At 38.3% G+C, this 15,689-nt stretch overlaps 1 protein-coding gene across 1 annotated transcript; it reads right to left on the reverse strand.

The window, feature by feature from the left end:
• Window positions 1-345: 345 nt before the first annotated feature.
• Window positions 346-14,038, reverse strand: NMUR2 (neuromedin U receptor 2). The gene is made up of 4 exons (XM_008056583.1): window positions 13,322-14,038; window positions 6,625-6,709; window positions 3,909-4,034; window positions 346-633 (listed from the first exon to the last, which is right to left on the reverse strand). The coding sequence occupies exons 1-4, from the start codon at window positions 14,036-14,038 to the stop codon at window positions 359-361; spliced, it is 1,203 nt and encodes a 400-aa protein (XP_008054774.1). The 3' UTR covers window positions 346-358.
• Between the last annotated feature and the right edge of the window lie 1,651 nt (window positions 14,039-15,689).

Raw genomic sequence — 15,689 nt, forward strand, 5'->3', positions numbered from 1 at the left:
TAGATAGATGATACTCAGGACAAACCATTTCCTATAGTGGAAATTACAGGTGCCCTGCTTTTTGGGTCATGTTCTCTTCATGAACTAGTGAAGGGACATGAGACATTTAGGCTAGTGGAAAGATAACTAAAAATCAGATAGTTCTGAGTTTTTGACTCAGATCTAAGTCTTAGTTTTCATGTTTATTAAAAACAAAACTAGAAATGGATACACAGGCTATAAGCGTCATTTTACCTCCCTAGCATCACATGAGAAAGCATAGATTATGAAGTGTCCCTCCCTGCAATTCTGAGGCATAGAGGAACGTCAACTCTGAAAGAATCCAGGCCTTCTGAGAATGACACTTTTGATAGTTCCTTCATGGTACCTGTGCAGTGCAGAGGGCTGTGGAGAGGTGAGAGTTGCCGGTGGATGACTGACACAGGAACTGGGGACCTGCATCTTCTGTCAGGTCCACAAGGTGGCATTCTGTCAGGAAGAGGTTCCGCTGGGTAAGTGACCCCTGTGCGTGTTGCTGGGAGTGCCACTTTTTGCAGAAGGAAGAGCTTACATTCCTAAATGCTGCCCGGAAGCGGCGAGACAGTAGGTTGTAGATAATGGGATTGACAGCTGAGCTCAGGTAAAAGAAGACTCCTGAAATGGGGGGGATTAAGAAAGATGTGCTGAGAAGAAATTGAGAGGCATGAAGGGAGAAGCATATATATTTACAAAGGCCTAGAATCTTATGATTGCTTTTTTGGAAGTGATAATATATACAAGATTCTAACTGAGAATACAAAATGCTCAAAACAGATCTTCCACCTGTGCATTTAGGAATCAAACACAAGAAGATTAAAGAGGCTTGGAAAAATTTAGGCTGACATGGGATCTCTCTGAGATGTTCGGCAACTTCCTTTGATCCTTACTTGTTTAATTAAAGAACAAGCTCTCATAGCATTAATGGGAGATGCCTAAATATCAGAGGAAAAAGAGATGTTTTATGTCATTGGAATTTTACTAAATCTATAATTTGAAACTCCAAGTAAGGGAGGAAATGGTAAATAAGTCAAGACTTGTTCCTGCAGGGATTCCTTATAATGCTAAATATCTCTTCAAAGAAATGTTCCCAATGTGCCTTTCCTACCTATTCTTTTCCCTTGATAGCTCTTCCACATTATTGAATAACTGTATTTTACCATTTATTTTCTCCAAAAATTATTTGCAGTTTGTCGTTTTCCTTTTGGTACATACTCTTCCTTTATTGCCAAATTCTGTTGTATTTTCTCAAGGCCCCAAATGAACCTAAGTTTGGGAATGAGATAACCTAGTTTCTGATCTTGGCCCTGGCTTATCCTGTGACCTTATAAAAATGCTGGCACTTCCATTTTTTTTCTTAGTAAAATGGGAATGGAAATTTCAGCCTAACTCACCTCCTGAATCATGGTGAGGATAAAGTTGAGATACCATCAATAGAGAGGCTCAGAATGGCTTAGAATATCAAATAAGTTATAGGTTCTGTTGCCAACATGTTCCTTGCTGTCCTCATTTGTATAGTTCAGGACATTCAGAATGCCATATGTACTGTGTACAGAATGAGCATGCAGGAATAGTGAAGAGGAACATTTCTACGTACTCCTAGTTCATTCAAAAAATGAATACCAATTGAACTCTTTTTATGTTCCATGAATTTCAAGACACGTTGGAAGGTAGTGAATTTAGACTTTGTTCTCCAAGGTTTTGGAGTGGTATTGTAGAGGCAAAATTTATGGCCAAATTCAGTAATCAACAATACAATAATACCATGCAGTATCCATTAAGAAAAAAATATGAGAGACCCACAGTTATGCTATAGCAATTCACATAATGGCATAAACTTAAGGACCATGATGGTCATGTAAGGTTTGTGGGGGGGGGGTGATTGGACTTTAGCCAGACCTAGAAGTGGGTGGAGATAGTTGAGGAAGATAGGAGAGGGTGTTGCAGGTAGAAGGCAGAACACACACTAATGCCCAGAGACAGGAATTGTTATATTGTGCAGAAATAATGTACAGAACTGTCTAATCAACCAGTTTGATAAGTGTATGGTCCTATGAATGGAAATACTATAACTTCGAATATAAAAAGACAAGTTGGGGGCATTTTTCTTTAGGGTTTAAACTTTATATAGTTTGCAATATATAGAACACGAAGATGGTCTCTTAACAAGATCATGTTGTTATTAAAGCCATAATTTGGAAATCTTAAAAGAGTTGCCTTGAGGCATCTGGAAAGGTGCAGTCAGCTAGTCTAGCCTCATTTGAACTTGTAGTACTTTTAATTTATGTAAATACTCCAATTTTTTCTCAGATTAATTACAGGATAAGCTAAGAGATATAAATATTTTTGAGATTTGGTCCTGAATGGTAAATAGTTAAACATGAAAGCACTAATTTCCAGGTATAACCCACCTCCTGAATCATGGTGAGGATAAAGTTGAAATAACATCAATAGAGAGGCAGAGAATGGCTTAGAATATCAAACAAGTTATAGGTTCTGTTGCCAACATGTTCCTTGCTGTACTCATTTATATAGTTCAGGACATTCAGAGTGCCATGTGCACTGTGTACAGAATTAGCATGGAGGAGTGGTAATGAGGTACATTTCTATGTATTCCTAGTTCATTCAAAAAATGAATACTAACTGAAATCTTATGTTCTATGAATTTCAAGTCACATTGGAAGGTAGTCAATACAAAGACCTGCCAAGTATAAAAAGGGGGTAACAGAAAAGAGATAATATACATGATATTCAGAATGGATGTTATTGTTTTTGCTCTCTGCACATCTGGAATTTAATTTGTAACAACTGATCTTTTCTTCTCTTTCTGGTGATGTCTCTGATAATCTAAACAACCCATAGACTCATCCAGTGACCAGCAGAGGCAAGGGGGACAGAAGAGGTCTGAATCTAAGGCTAACTGCAATGACTGAGAAAGAAGGACCTGAGTGACCATCTTTTGCTCTGTTTTAGTGGAAAGAATGCTGAACTTTAAATTAGATGACTGTTTTTACTATTTGCTAACTGAGGGCTCTTGGGTAAGTCATTTCTTCTTGTAGAACCATTTCTTGCACCATACAATGTCAATGAAAATTATTTACTTAACAACCTGGTCATGGTGATAATAGAAAGACAAATAGCCTTTTTTTAAGCTTAAAAAGCTCTTTAATACAAATTACTCATTTGCTTCTTACCATCAATCCATAATTTGTCTGCAGCAGGCATCGTTACCATTTACAACAGAAGAAACTTCAGCATGAAGGAATCCATGTGGTCCAGATCACTCAGAAAAATTAATGGTGAAGTTTGGGTACAAATCCAGATCCTCTGATTTAGTGACCTTCTGACTACTGTTTCTACCATGTTCTATGGTATCCTCAACAAACAAAGCTAAAGTAGCCTAAAAAGCAGAAATTGATGACCTATGGATACCTTTGGGTTGTCTTTCATAGGGATCTGACACCTGCTGAAGGCAATATGAGATTTCAGGGACAAAAAAATGTTTACTAAATAAGAACCAATTCAATTGCATGGCCATTGGAAGGACAGCCAAAGGAATCGCTCCTTGATTTTTCCTGCTGTAATCATCACACTTAAGAGTTGAAGTTTCCTATAAGGTAGCCTCTAAAATAGTGATCTGGTATACACACACACACACACACACACACACACACACACACACACACACACACACATATATATAACATATTACAATTATAATTAATTATTATATTAATAATATATAATATATATTATATTATTATATATTAGTATTTTTCATATAAATTAGTATTAGACCCATAACATAACTAGTCAATCTTTGAATAAAATAAAAAGGAAGTATCTTCATTATATCATAGTAGGTCATGTAACCAAACCAGCCAAGTTTTTACCTGATACCACATGGACAAGATTGAACACCACAGCCAGGGATTCTGTCCATTCCTCCACAAAGCTGAAGAAGAGACGATCAATGTGGAATGGAGTCCAACAGATGGCAAACACTAAGACCAAGACAACTGAAAAAGGAGGATAAATGAGAGAGCAGAAGGCAGACAGAGCAAGAGTAGTTATACAGTGTTCACTTTGACCCATTCCTTCCTTCTAACAGTTTTTTTCTTCCCTCTTTGTTAAGCTATAACTGTTGCAGGCAAACCCGATCCCAAAAGTCTCAGTATTGAAGATTAAAACATAAGAATGAATTGTACAAGATCCGAGATATGCATATCTGACAAAGGCCCAAATCCAGGATCTACAAAGAACTCAAACGTGCCAAAAGGGAAAAAAAAAAAAAAATAGCCCTATTAAAAAGTGGGCAAAAAAAAAAAAGTGGGCAAAAGATATGATTAGTTTTCTAAAAAAGACAGATACATGAAAAAATGCTCAGCCTCATTAATCATCAAAGATATGCAAATTAAAAACACACTGAGATACCACCTAACTCCAGTCATCATCAATAACTCAAAAAACAACAGATGCTGGAGAGGATGTAGGGAAAAGGGACACTTCTGCACTGTTGGTGAGAGTGTAATCTAGTATAACCTGTGTGGAAAATAGTGTGATGATTCCTAAAAGATCTAAAAATCGACTTTTCATACGATCCAGCAATCCCTCTTCTGGGAATATACCTGGAGGAACTCAAATCACTCTATAAAAAAGATATCTGCACACCCATGCTTACTGCAGCATTAGTCACAATAGCAAAAACATAGAACCAACTGTGCTGTCTATTGAAAGTGAACTGGATAAAATATGGCACATATACAAGATGGAATATTATACAGCCATAAAAAAGACAAAATTATGGACTTCACATCAACTTGCATAGAATTAGAGTCTATCATATTCAGTGATCTATCACAAAAACAAAGAACTGAGTACCACATGTAGTCATTCATAAGTGCACCCTGAGCATTTTATCATAATACTATAAGAAAAGGATTGACAGTAGCAGGACACTACCAGGGGAGGGGTGGGGACATGTAACATCAATAATAAGGTTACCGAACTCAAGCCAGGTGAAGTGGGGACCAAAGGAAGGCCCAAACTTTACCTGGACAATGACCACTTATGTACCTACCTCTGAACTGTACCCCACATTTTTAAAATGAAAAATATACAATAAAATTGAGCCCTACCCCCCCCAAAAAAATCTGGGATCAGTTTTCCATATGATTGTACAAGATTTCTCATATAATGTAAATCTTTTTAGAATACTTAAAATAGGATTGAACTTATTTCAAAGTGCTGGAGACATTTTATTGTGAAAAACAGATTAATAATAATTAATAACGTATGTATGAATTCATCTTGTTACCCTAGAAATAATTAGAAGTTTCTCTGCGTTCAATAATTTAAAATTATGTAATGGATAGAGAGGAGAGAGAGAGCAAGATCACACAATCACAAACATTATAATCCTTTACAAGTGTCTTTTGATTGTGAGGGGATGTATCTACCATATTATAAATTGCTAAAGCAAAGAATTTCTTCCAGTTTCTTATTTTCAGCTCTCAAGACGGATTGATGTTACCGTAGTTTCTCTTTAGGGACATTTAAACTCTGCGAGTATAGACATCTTTTTTGTTCTTTTCTAAAGTTGTAGAATACTTATCTTTACTATCACAAGATGCTTGAGATTTTCCTCAAGATGCATATTAGCCTTGCAGATTCATTTCTTCCAAACCTTAGGTTTTGATTTGGAAAATACATATTTTCTCCTTATCAGTAACTCTCATAGGCTAGTTCTGGATCATATATTTTTACAGCATTCTTTTGAGAGAGTGCAGTTCAATATGTGGGTTTTTAAAACATCCTATTATGCAAAAGTATACTGTTTGAAACAAAAAGTTACAAAATGTCATAGATAAAATCGCTATTTAGAGGCACTCTTGGCCAAATGTTCTTAATCTGGAATTGCAAGAGCCTGTGGAGCCCATGTGTGAGCACGAAGGGTTTCATGATTTCCTGAAATGCATTGTAAACTGTTTTGTGTATTATGTATTTGTACACTTTTGGGGTAAAAAGTTTACAGTTTTCATTGTATTTTTATTTCATCATATTTTTAAAGAAACCCATAACACAAATAGGTGAAAAGTCACCTGCTCAGTTTACAGAGAGGGTAAAGTGATGCTCAAAGATCCGGAGTGTGGATGCAATTCACCAAACACCAGGCAGAGTGTATTGCAATGACAGCAATGTAGCATGTTGTTTTGAGGGTTGAAACAAAAAATGAAACAAGACAGGTCCTACAAGCTTGAGTAAACCAAGGAAAACAGCTCCCCTAGCATCTGTCTATACCATTACATGGTGTCTTCATTACACATCTCTCTTCCTTGCTTATTGATCTTAGTCTACCCTCACAAATATTATATTTCAGGATAATTTTTTGTACAAATTTATGGGCTATATGTGCAAGGCGGTCACCTGCATAGATTGATAGTGGTCAAGCCAGGGCTTTTAGGGTATCTGTCACTCGATTAACATACATTGTACCCACGAACTAATTTCTAGAACCTGACCCCAGCAGTACTTTGTCAGTCCTAAATGCAATACTTTCTATCTTACAAACAAGACAAAACAAAACAAAATACAAAATGGAGAACTTACACAGCATTCTGGTGACTGATTTTCTGGAGGGTCTTTGAATATTTGCAGCCACTTCATCTGCCTCAAGGGATTTGTCTTTCTTCAGCTGAAAGAGAAGTAAGCAGAAAGAGATGGTAAGAAAGATAAGCATGATTTTTTCCTATTAAGAGCTGAGAAATGTAACTCTACTCATTTTGAATGCAAAAAACTGGGATGTTGAAAAGTGCAAGGATTTATGTCAAATGTTTAACCATAACTTGCAGATGGAATTGGATTCAGGTCACCTAACTAACTGGATAAATGATTGTGGTCAAGTTGTAGTGCAATCATTTTTTGTATGCAACTCTATGAAACCTTAGTTTTGTAGCACATCAATAAGCGTTCCATGAAAAATGTAAAATTCTGAAGTTAAAAAAAAATTAATAGGTTTTCCAATTCATTCATGCACTCATTCATAATTATTGAACATATATGTATTAAAGCAAAATCCCTCTGCTATGTGGTGGGAAAGTGGTATAAAACAAAACAGGTATCATTCCTGCCTCATGAAAATTCAGTCTTCATTGTGAATCTTCTGAGAGTCTTTAACACGCTGATGGGCACTATGAATATTCAACATGTTCCATGGATATAGTATCTCATTCTTCCACTTACCCCACCCCACCTTCCACACTAACATCTCATATCCCCATCCCAACCAAAAGGGAAATAGTATTTCTTTATCTAAACAATGGTCTCTTTCAACCCATTTCATTGGGTTACCTCGTACCATTTTGACAAGCACAATTTTGAAATTGCTGTTTTCCTAATACCACTGATAAGAGTGTTTGAGTTTAGATGTCAAAATATATTCAACAGAATTGGAAGATGTGGTCATCCTTGATGTAAACTCTGAAAATTTAAAATCTCAACACTGCCTGTGGGCACAATCTTTCTTGGTTAGTTCATGTCCCACATGCACCTAGGAGACTGGTGGCTACTTTAGCCCATTGTCCTGTCCTTCCTCTGAACTTCCCTAGCACTGAGTATCTACATCATTCATTCATTTGTGGAATTTTTTTCTCTTCATTTTATACATATATTTAGTTTTGGGGGATGTTCAGCCAGATAAAGAAAACCTGAAAGACTCATGATAAACTACCATCACATGTCTAGAAGTGAGCATAGTATACCGTTTGTATATTTTTGCCCATTGGTTCCTCACCACGTATTTCCCTCTTCTTTTACTGATAGTACCTTGACTTTCCCTTAGGGAATCTACTTCTTTCCCATCCTTAGTCTTTAATTTGGATAGAAATGACACCCAACTCCAGGTCCAGGCATAGTCCCTAAATAACTAAACCAGTTAGCTTGACCTATTCTCCAGTCATGGACATAGGATAATTCGTTCCAACAAGATTTCAGATATCTGCTTGTATTTCTAATGGAAGTTTTATTTCTTTTTTATTGGGATAACCAGAAGAATCCTTCCCTGCAAAAAAGGCATGGAATTACAGCAGTTATTTTTTTCTCCACCATCCATGAGGCAAGTGCTTGGAGCCACCAGAGGATAGTATGTAGTGTGAGGCTGAAACCAACGCCACAGATAGAAGAGCAAAGAAACATAAATAAAGCTAGGCCCTTAATGACATTGGGTGTTTCACTGGATTAATCTTCACTAAGAGCCAGCTCTAATTCTGGGCTTTTTAGTCCTATGTTCCCCTTCATGTTTTGCCAGATTTAGTTGAAGTTGTCCCCATTAGCAATGGTGAAACATCCTAACTGATTAGTTGAGGCCATCACGTGGAAGGAGAAATTAACTTATTTTATATTATCTCAGAGATAGATTAGGATCAATCTGTTGAGTTATAGGGAGATAGATTCCAATTCAAGATAAGAAAAAAAAGAGTGTGATTATGTGCTACAGTGGAACAAATTATTATAAGAAGCAATGAGTTTTCTGGGCTAGATGGCATATTGAGGGAGTATTTTAGAGAAAGTATTCAAAATTAAATAAGACTTGGAAGAGTGGGTCATTAAAAATTGCCTCTAAAATTCAACAAATCTATATCCTATCTCTCTAACAAACTTATACAGTCCTTGAAGTCAGGTAGAGCTCAGGACCACAGGGGCCCTAAAATATTCAAGTGCATGATTAATAAACCTGGCCACCAGTCTCGAGGATATATAGGTGCTCTCTATATATACCTGTGTCTTCATAAAGTGAGAGAAATATTCTGTGGGATTTTAGAGTCACTTAGAACTTGAAAAGAAATAGGGGCTCATTAAGCAGTATTTAGGATTAGTTGGGAGAAAACTGAAGATGATAAAATATTTTTAATACAATAGTAAAGCTAAATAATGCAGCTGGAGTGCTTATCTCAAGTGCCTGTCACATGATACTCAGAAAATTATATAGTATTGCTATTATTGTGATTCCGATTATTATCTCAAGTCTACTGAAAAAATATAATAAAAATTGGAATAAAAATTTGTTTATATTCGTGGGCTCACTTATATGGAGTACTGAGTCCCTTCTTGAAATCCCTTTTCTCATGGTAGCACTCACCTAAAAAGGGTGCCTATGCTGATGCAGAGAAGAAGCTAGATGCACCAAGAAGAAAGTACGTTCAAGGTTAGATCAGTGAGTAAAACTACAAACTTTACTAACTCATCTTAGATTAAATCCATTAAAGGCTCTAATTGTTTCATGTCATTTAGAAAAGATTGTAATTATTATAAGATACAGTTATTCTGTTGTTTTATTTCCGTCCCTAATTAAGAACAATAAAAAAATATTGAGCTCCATTAGTCACTTCTTTGGTTGGGTCTTACAATTCTCAGTAGTAATGTCTCCACCCCAAGGTATAATTTTTAAAAATAAAACATCAAGCAAATAGTTCACAAACTTATTTTGTGAACAGGCTTCCTGTACAAGCATAGTTTGCACTAGAAAGGAAATCATGTGTGGATGAATCATTGCTGACTTTAAAGCTTCCTTAGGTTATAATGACATGAACTAACTAGAAAAGAGTGAAATATTGATTGCATATGCATGTTGTTCATTACTCCAAAATAATTTTAAGTGTTTGACATAATAGAACAAAATCAAAGCAGTTTGCTTAGCCAATATTAAATACTGTTTTATTTGGAATCATTTCACTTCCCATCAGATGTTTAACAAAGCAGATATTCAACCATTATTCATGCCCATCCCCAAACTTTTATTTTAAAACTCAGGTTGCCAAAAGAAGAGTGAAAAACTGTGATTACTATATAGGAAGTCTTTATACTCTACCTTCTTCAGCTATGTAAGATCAAAGTGAAGGGAGGGTTCATGAGGTTGATTATCATTCAGGTGGATATATTATTCTGATCATTGGTTTATACTAATTGAAATCCCTCCACCAGCTGTTCATTTGCATAGTTTGTGAAGATCCGGTTTCAGAATACCAAGATTATAATAATATATTTTTATAAAACGGAGTGAGAATGTAATATTAAATTTTGTGTAAATATCTCTGCAATTTTAATACAATCTGTTTACTAAAAAAAAGTACAATCCTGCATTTGTATGGCTGGAATCTGCTTCGATTTATGCATCCATCCTCATGAACTAAAGCATTAGTGCCATATGCAGGAGATACAAGAACTAAATCAGATTGTCACCAGAACTTCTTCCCACATGGGGAGGACCTTGCCCTAGAATTGTCTATTTTCCATCTCCACAGTATTCATGCCCTGGAGGGAAACTCAGTGGAGACTGTCCTGGAATGATGCAGCATGACTGCATGTTGAGCTTTGAACATACATGTGGTTTCCTTGCTCCTTCCCTGTTCCTGTGATTTCATCAGCCCTTGGGTTTGCCATCTTCTGAAGGCAGTGGGTGCCAGAGTCAATCACACCTTTAGACTTTCCAAAAGAGTCAGTAACTTAACAACCATTGTTATGTTTCTTTGAGGCCTTGTTTCCGAGTCTTTTGTTTTAATGGTAGAGAATCTGAGGTTCAGCTATGAGGGAAGTATTTTTTTTTTTAAATTTTTTAAAGTTGTGGGGTACAATTCAGGACTATGTATATAAATGGTCATCGTATAGGTAAAGTTTGGGCCTCCCTTTGGTCCCCACTTTGCCTGATTTGAGATCAGGTACCCTTACTGATGTTGTGTTCCCCCCACCCCCCATCCCAGCAGTATCCTGCCACTGCCAATCCTTTTCTCATAATATTATGGTAAATGTTCAGGGTTCACTTATGAGTGAGAGCATGTGGTACTCTGTTCTTTGTTTCTGTGATAGATCATTCATTCACTGAGTTTACAGTCTAGTTAAGGATAAATAAATTAATTAAGGGATCCACAAGTATAGAATTATAGAAGGAACATCACTGGGGATCATGAGTACCTACAACACGGACCTGGTGTGTCTAGGGAATCTGGGAGAGCTTCCCTGAGGAAGTGATTGAAGTATGACATGAAGGATGATTAAGAGTTAGAAAGGCAAAACGGAATGTGGTGGCAGATGGTAGGAACATTTTAGGCAAAAGGTATAGCATACAAAAAGGCTCTGAGGTCAATGTCACAGACTAGGACCTACTTTTCCTGAATTTCAGTACGGATTTTAAAGTTATTCTGGGAATGACTTTCTAAGCATATAGATCCTTTCCTGGTGTCCTCTAGTACCTTGGGTAACACCAAATTCTTCCTGAGAAAAGGCTGTCATATGTTATATTACACATAAAGTGGTTTCTAAGATGTTGTCTGAGCTCTCACTTAGCTCCTTATTCAAGGTAGCTGTGGATTCATGACAATAAAACAAACTTAAATCCAATATAATAGGTTAAAAGGAAAAATATGTGTGATTCCTATTCAGAGTTAACTATTTTTCTCACACTAACCCAAGAAAGGTGAGTGTTTGGCATTGGACCAGATGGAAGTAATACGTTTTGGTGGAAATTTCTCATAAGACTTTATTTAGAGTTGTGTAGAAGTACTTTCCTCTCAGTAAGATGCACAGGGCACTCTTAAGACATGTCTGTGAGTTAGTCTAGAATACCATATGTCTCTGGAAATACAGGGGCCAGCCTCCAGGAGAAGACTAGCACTGCCCTCTGCCTGATTGCATATGGACTTGTGCCTAGATGTCTGTGAACTTAGAATTTGTTCTTGTTACTTAGACTTTGACATTCACCTTAGGAGCAGTAAGTATGCAAAAGGGGTAATACACGCCACCTAAGGGGCATTCATTGCTGACAATCATTTTTTCCAAAGATGTGCTGAGATGGAGAATATTAGTTGTCACATAATATATGGTGTCAGAGCCATCTCCAAGCATGTGGTGGGAATGTGATTTTGCTCCCTTTTCATTTAAAACACTGCTTCAGTTCACAGGCCCTCCCCCCCGCCCTTTTTTAAAAAAAGGAATTATAGACAGATTTAGAAGGAATCTTAGATGTGATCTGTTGTGACCTTTTCATTTTTTATTAGAAAAACTAATTCCAGATAAAATATGTGGCTTGTCTAAAGGCATATTATATGTCAGCTGTGAACCTGGGAGTCAAAATGGTCTCATAACTGTTTATAACACAAGCTTCCTTATTAAATGGGTATAAAACCACTCAGTCAAAAATATTCATCTCCATGGATTTGTGTGCAGAGTGTATTGGGAGAGGATATAGAGACTCACTGCTACCCAAATCAAAATTAGTTTCTCTCAGCTAATTTAGAGCCCCTCTCCAAAGAAATCACTTTATCACATAAACAGAGGAAAAGAACTTCTAGTTCTGTACAAAATAATTGACCATCTTCTCTTATCCCAGATATCTCTTACTTACACTACCTTTTACTCTCTCTTGTGCTCTGTTCACCTCTCTCCCCCTCAATTTTCACCTGCTCAAGAGGAGTCCAAGTTGATCTCACTCAGGGTATACTATTTTTTAAAAAAATATTTTACTTTATTTTATATCTGGGAGTAAGAGTGCATATTTGCTACATAGACATTTTGTTTAGTGGTGAGGATTGGGTCTCAGGTGGCCCATTGCCCAAATAGTGAACACTGTACCCAACAGGTAATTTCAGAACTTTAAACTCCCTCCTCCACACCTCCATCCTTTTTGGTGTCCCCAGTTTCTATTATTTCCATCTTTATGGCCATTTAACTCCAGCATTTTAATCTGATATTTCAACCAAAGGGTCAAAACAACCACAAGGAAGGGTCTGACATTAAAACTGTATCTGTCTTGAGCTATAAGATAGGCAGGAATGTTTGTGTTATACTCAGCCCAAGTTGATGCAGAGAAAAATTTCAAAGCCGGCAGTAGATGAGGGCTGGAAAGAGATAGCAGGGTGTGGAAGAGTCTTTCAAGGTGTGACCAACTGATGTGATTATTTAAAATGAGGCTCCATTTCATACCTACTGAATCAGATTTTCCCTGTGATGAGGAGTGCCATATTAGTATTCAAAGGGAGTTTTCTAAGTGATTCTTAGAAACACTTAGCTATGAGAACCACAAGAATAGAGGGGAGAGTAATGGAAGATGAGCAAGGAAATAATAAATAATTGTGGTTACTCTGCATCTAATTTGAGGCAAGCCCTTTAACTTCTCAATTTCCCATCTGAGCTCATTCTATTTTTCTCTGTGTTCCCTTTGAATTCTGAATTTCTCCAGTTTCAAGTTTTCCTCTGAACTTTGAGTCAGGGAAAAGAGAAGGGATGCTGGCTCCAGCCAGCCAGCTTGGATACTCACCCGGAGGCCCATGAGGTAATAGAGGACACAGATGACAGCCATGGGAAGGATGTAGAAGAGGAAGGAGGTGACCTGGATGATGAAATTGTAGATCCACATAGGCGTGATGACTACACAGATGGCAGAGCCCGGGACCACGGACCCGTTGGGGAAGTGGCGGAGCTGGATGCCATGGGTGCAGGTGATGGGCAGAGAGAAGAGGATGGAAAAGCCCCAGACAGCGGCGAGGATCCGGAGGGCCCGTCGCCGGGTGCTGTCCAGCTTTGCGCGGAAGGGATGCAGGATGGCCACGTATCGTTCCACGCTGACTGTGGTGACACTGAGGATGGAGGCGCAGCACACGGTCTCAAAGAGGGCTGTCTTGAAGTAGCAGCCCACGGGCCCAAACGGGAAGGGGTAGTTGTGCCACATTTCGTAGACTTCCAGGGGCATCCCCAGGAGTAGGACCAGGAGGTCGGAAACAGCTAAGCTGAAGAGGTAGTAGTTAGTGGGTGTCTTCATAGCCTGATGCCGCAGGATCACCAGGCACACCAGGAGGTTGCCAACGACCCCCACTACAAAAATCAGAGCGTACACCACAGACACGGGGAGGGAGAGGGGGCTGCGTCGGGGTCCACAGAGGAAGGTCAGGTAGTCTTCGGTGCTGTTCAGGTATTTCTTCAGTGGGTCTTCCATTTCCTGCTGGTGTTTCCAGGATGTATTCTCAAGTGTTTCCATCACTGATGTTAAAATCGAAGCCCTGAGCCTCCCCTGCTATGAGGTTCTGTTTCAAGCTGAGCCAGGGGGAAAAAAAAAAGTCAGAAAAGCACAGGCTCAAGGAAGAAAGCTGGGAGAGGGGGAAGCCTCAAGGTTGGGCTGCGCAGACCGCTGATGATCCTTTTTAACAGACACAAGCCCCTCCTCTGACAGCCTGGGCGCCACTGAGTGTGTGTCAGGCTGCATAGGAACAGTAGGTTGGGAGTGCTGGCAGGGGAGGAGGGGGAATTTTCTCCGAATGTGAAGGAGCTGGGAAAGCAGAGCTGACACAGACGATGTCACTTTGACTCCAATAAGGTGCCCATCATAAGCCAGTGATGCTTGTTGCCAAGTTGTGGGAATCTGATGGAAATGCAAATTAAAGTTACAGTCATGGGTGGAGGAGGAAAAATCTCCATGGATCCTTGTCATCTGCGCAGCAAAATAGGGGATCAATAGATTTCTCAAGCTATCTTGTGTCACTGGAAATTCAGGGCTCTCTTGTGAAAATATGATCAGTGTGACTTTTTGGTTATGATTGCATCAACAATAGTCTCAGAAACCTGAAGGGGCCATGCACATCACCTCGCCTTGCCTGCTGTCTGAAACATCAGTGAATAAACAAGAAAAAGTCTCAGCTTTTGTGAAGGTTTTCCTACAGTAGAGAATTTTGAAAATATAAAAGCAAACTGATCAATTCATAATATGATTTCAGATAATAATTGATACATAGTTATTTATCAAGGGTGGTCAAAGAAGACATCTTAGGAGATGTCACCTAAGCTGAAGTCTGAATGTTAATGTCAGTTGTAAAAGACCCACGAGAAGTATACTCCCAGCAAAAGTAATAACAAGTGCAAAGGTCCCGAGGCAGAAAAAAAGATTGATGTGTTAGATCATCAGAATGGTTAGGATAATTGGAATTAATGAGTGGTCAGGAGACTATGAATGATTAAATTGATGTGTTTGACAGGTATAGGCTCCTATAAACTCTTATAGACTATGACAAAGAGGTTGGGTTTGATTCAGACTGCAAGATGTTTTCAAAGGGTTTTGAGCAGAGGAATCAAGGAGGGGATAATTTTAAAAAGAGGTGGGTAAGAAGCTAGTAAGAAATAGTAGTGGCTTGGATTACTGTGATAGTAGTGGAGTTGAGAGATTTCTTTGGACTTAGGAATATTTTTGCAAGAAATGATACTTTTATGGTAATTAAGAAGAAAAAGTTTGCCTGAACCCACGGGTTCGAGACCCGCCTGGGCAGGTGAGACCTCATCTTTACAATAAATCAAAAGATTAGCCGGGTGTGGTAGCGTGTGCCGGTAATTCCGGCTACTCGGAAGGCTGAGGCGGAAGGATCGCCGGAGACCAGCAGGTCTTGAGGCGGCAGTGGCCAGGAGCGGCCACTGCACTCCAGTCTGGGTGACAGAGTGAGACTCCGACTCAAAAAAAAAAAAAAAGAAGAAGACAAAGTTAGATTACATATAATGAAGCAACTTACATTTAAGAGATCCTCACTAAATGTTAATTTTTTCTTTCCTTTATTTATTAAATCAGATGATGAAATTAAAGCAATAAAGTGACCTATCCAAGAACAATCTGTCAAGATGGGATAGTTTACGCTACTGTAACAAAT

Source organism: Carlito syrichta, unplaced genomic scaffold, assembly GCF_000164805.1.
Source record: "Carlito syrichta isolate Samal-C Ts95f unplaced genomic scaffold, Tarsius_syrichta-2.0.1 Scaffold302405, whole genome shotgun sequence".
NCBI classification, from domain to species: domain Eukaryota; kingdom Metazoa; phylum Chordata; class Mammalia; order Primates; family Tarsiidae; genus Carlito; species Carlito syrichta.

What these genes read in the sequence shown, in the direction of transcription:
- NMUR2 (XM_008056583.1), bottom strand. Translation starts at nt 14,038, where the DNA reads ATGGAAACACTTGAGAATACATCCTGGAAACACCAGCAGGAAATGGAA. An exon ending in ATTACCTCATGGGCCTCCGG is followed by an intron (nt 6,710 to 13,321) that starts GTGAGTATCCAA and finishes CTTCTCTTTCAG; the next exon opens with CTGAAGAAAGACAAATCCCT. An exon ending in TCTTGTCCATGTGGTATCAG is followed by an intron (nt 634 to 3,908) that starts GTAAAAACTTGG and finishes CCCCCATTTCAG; the next exon opens with GAGTCTTCTTTTACCTGAGC.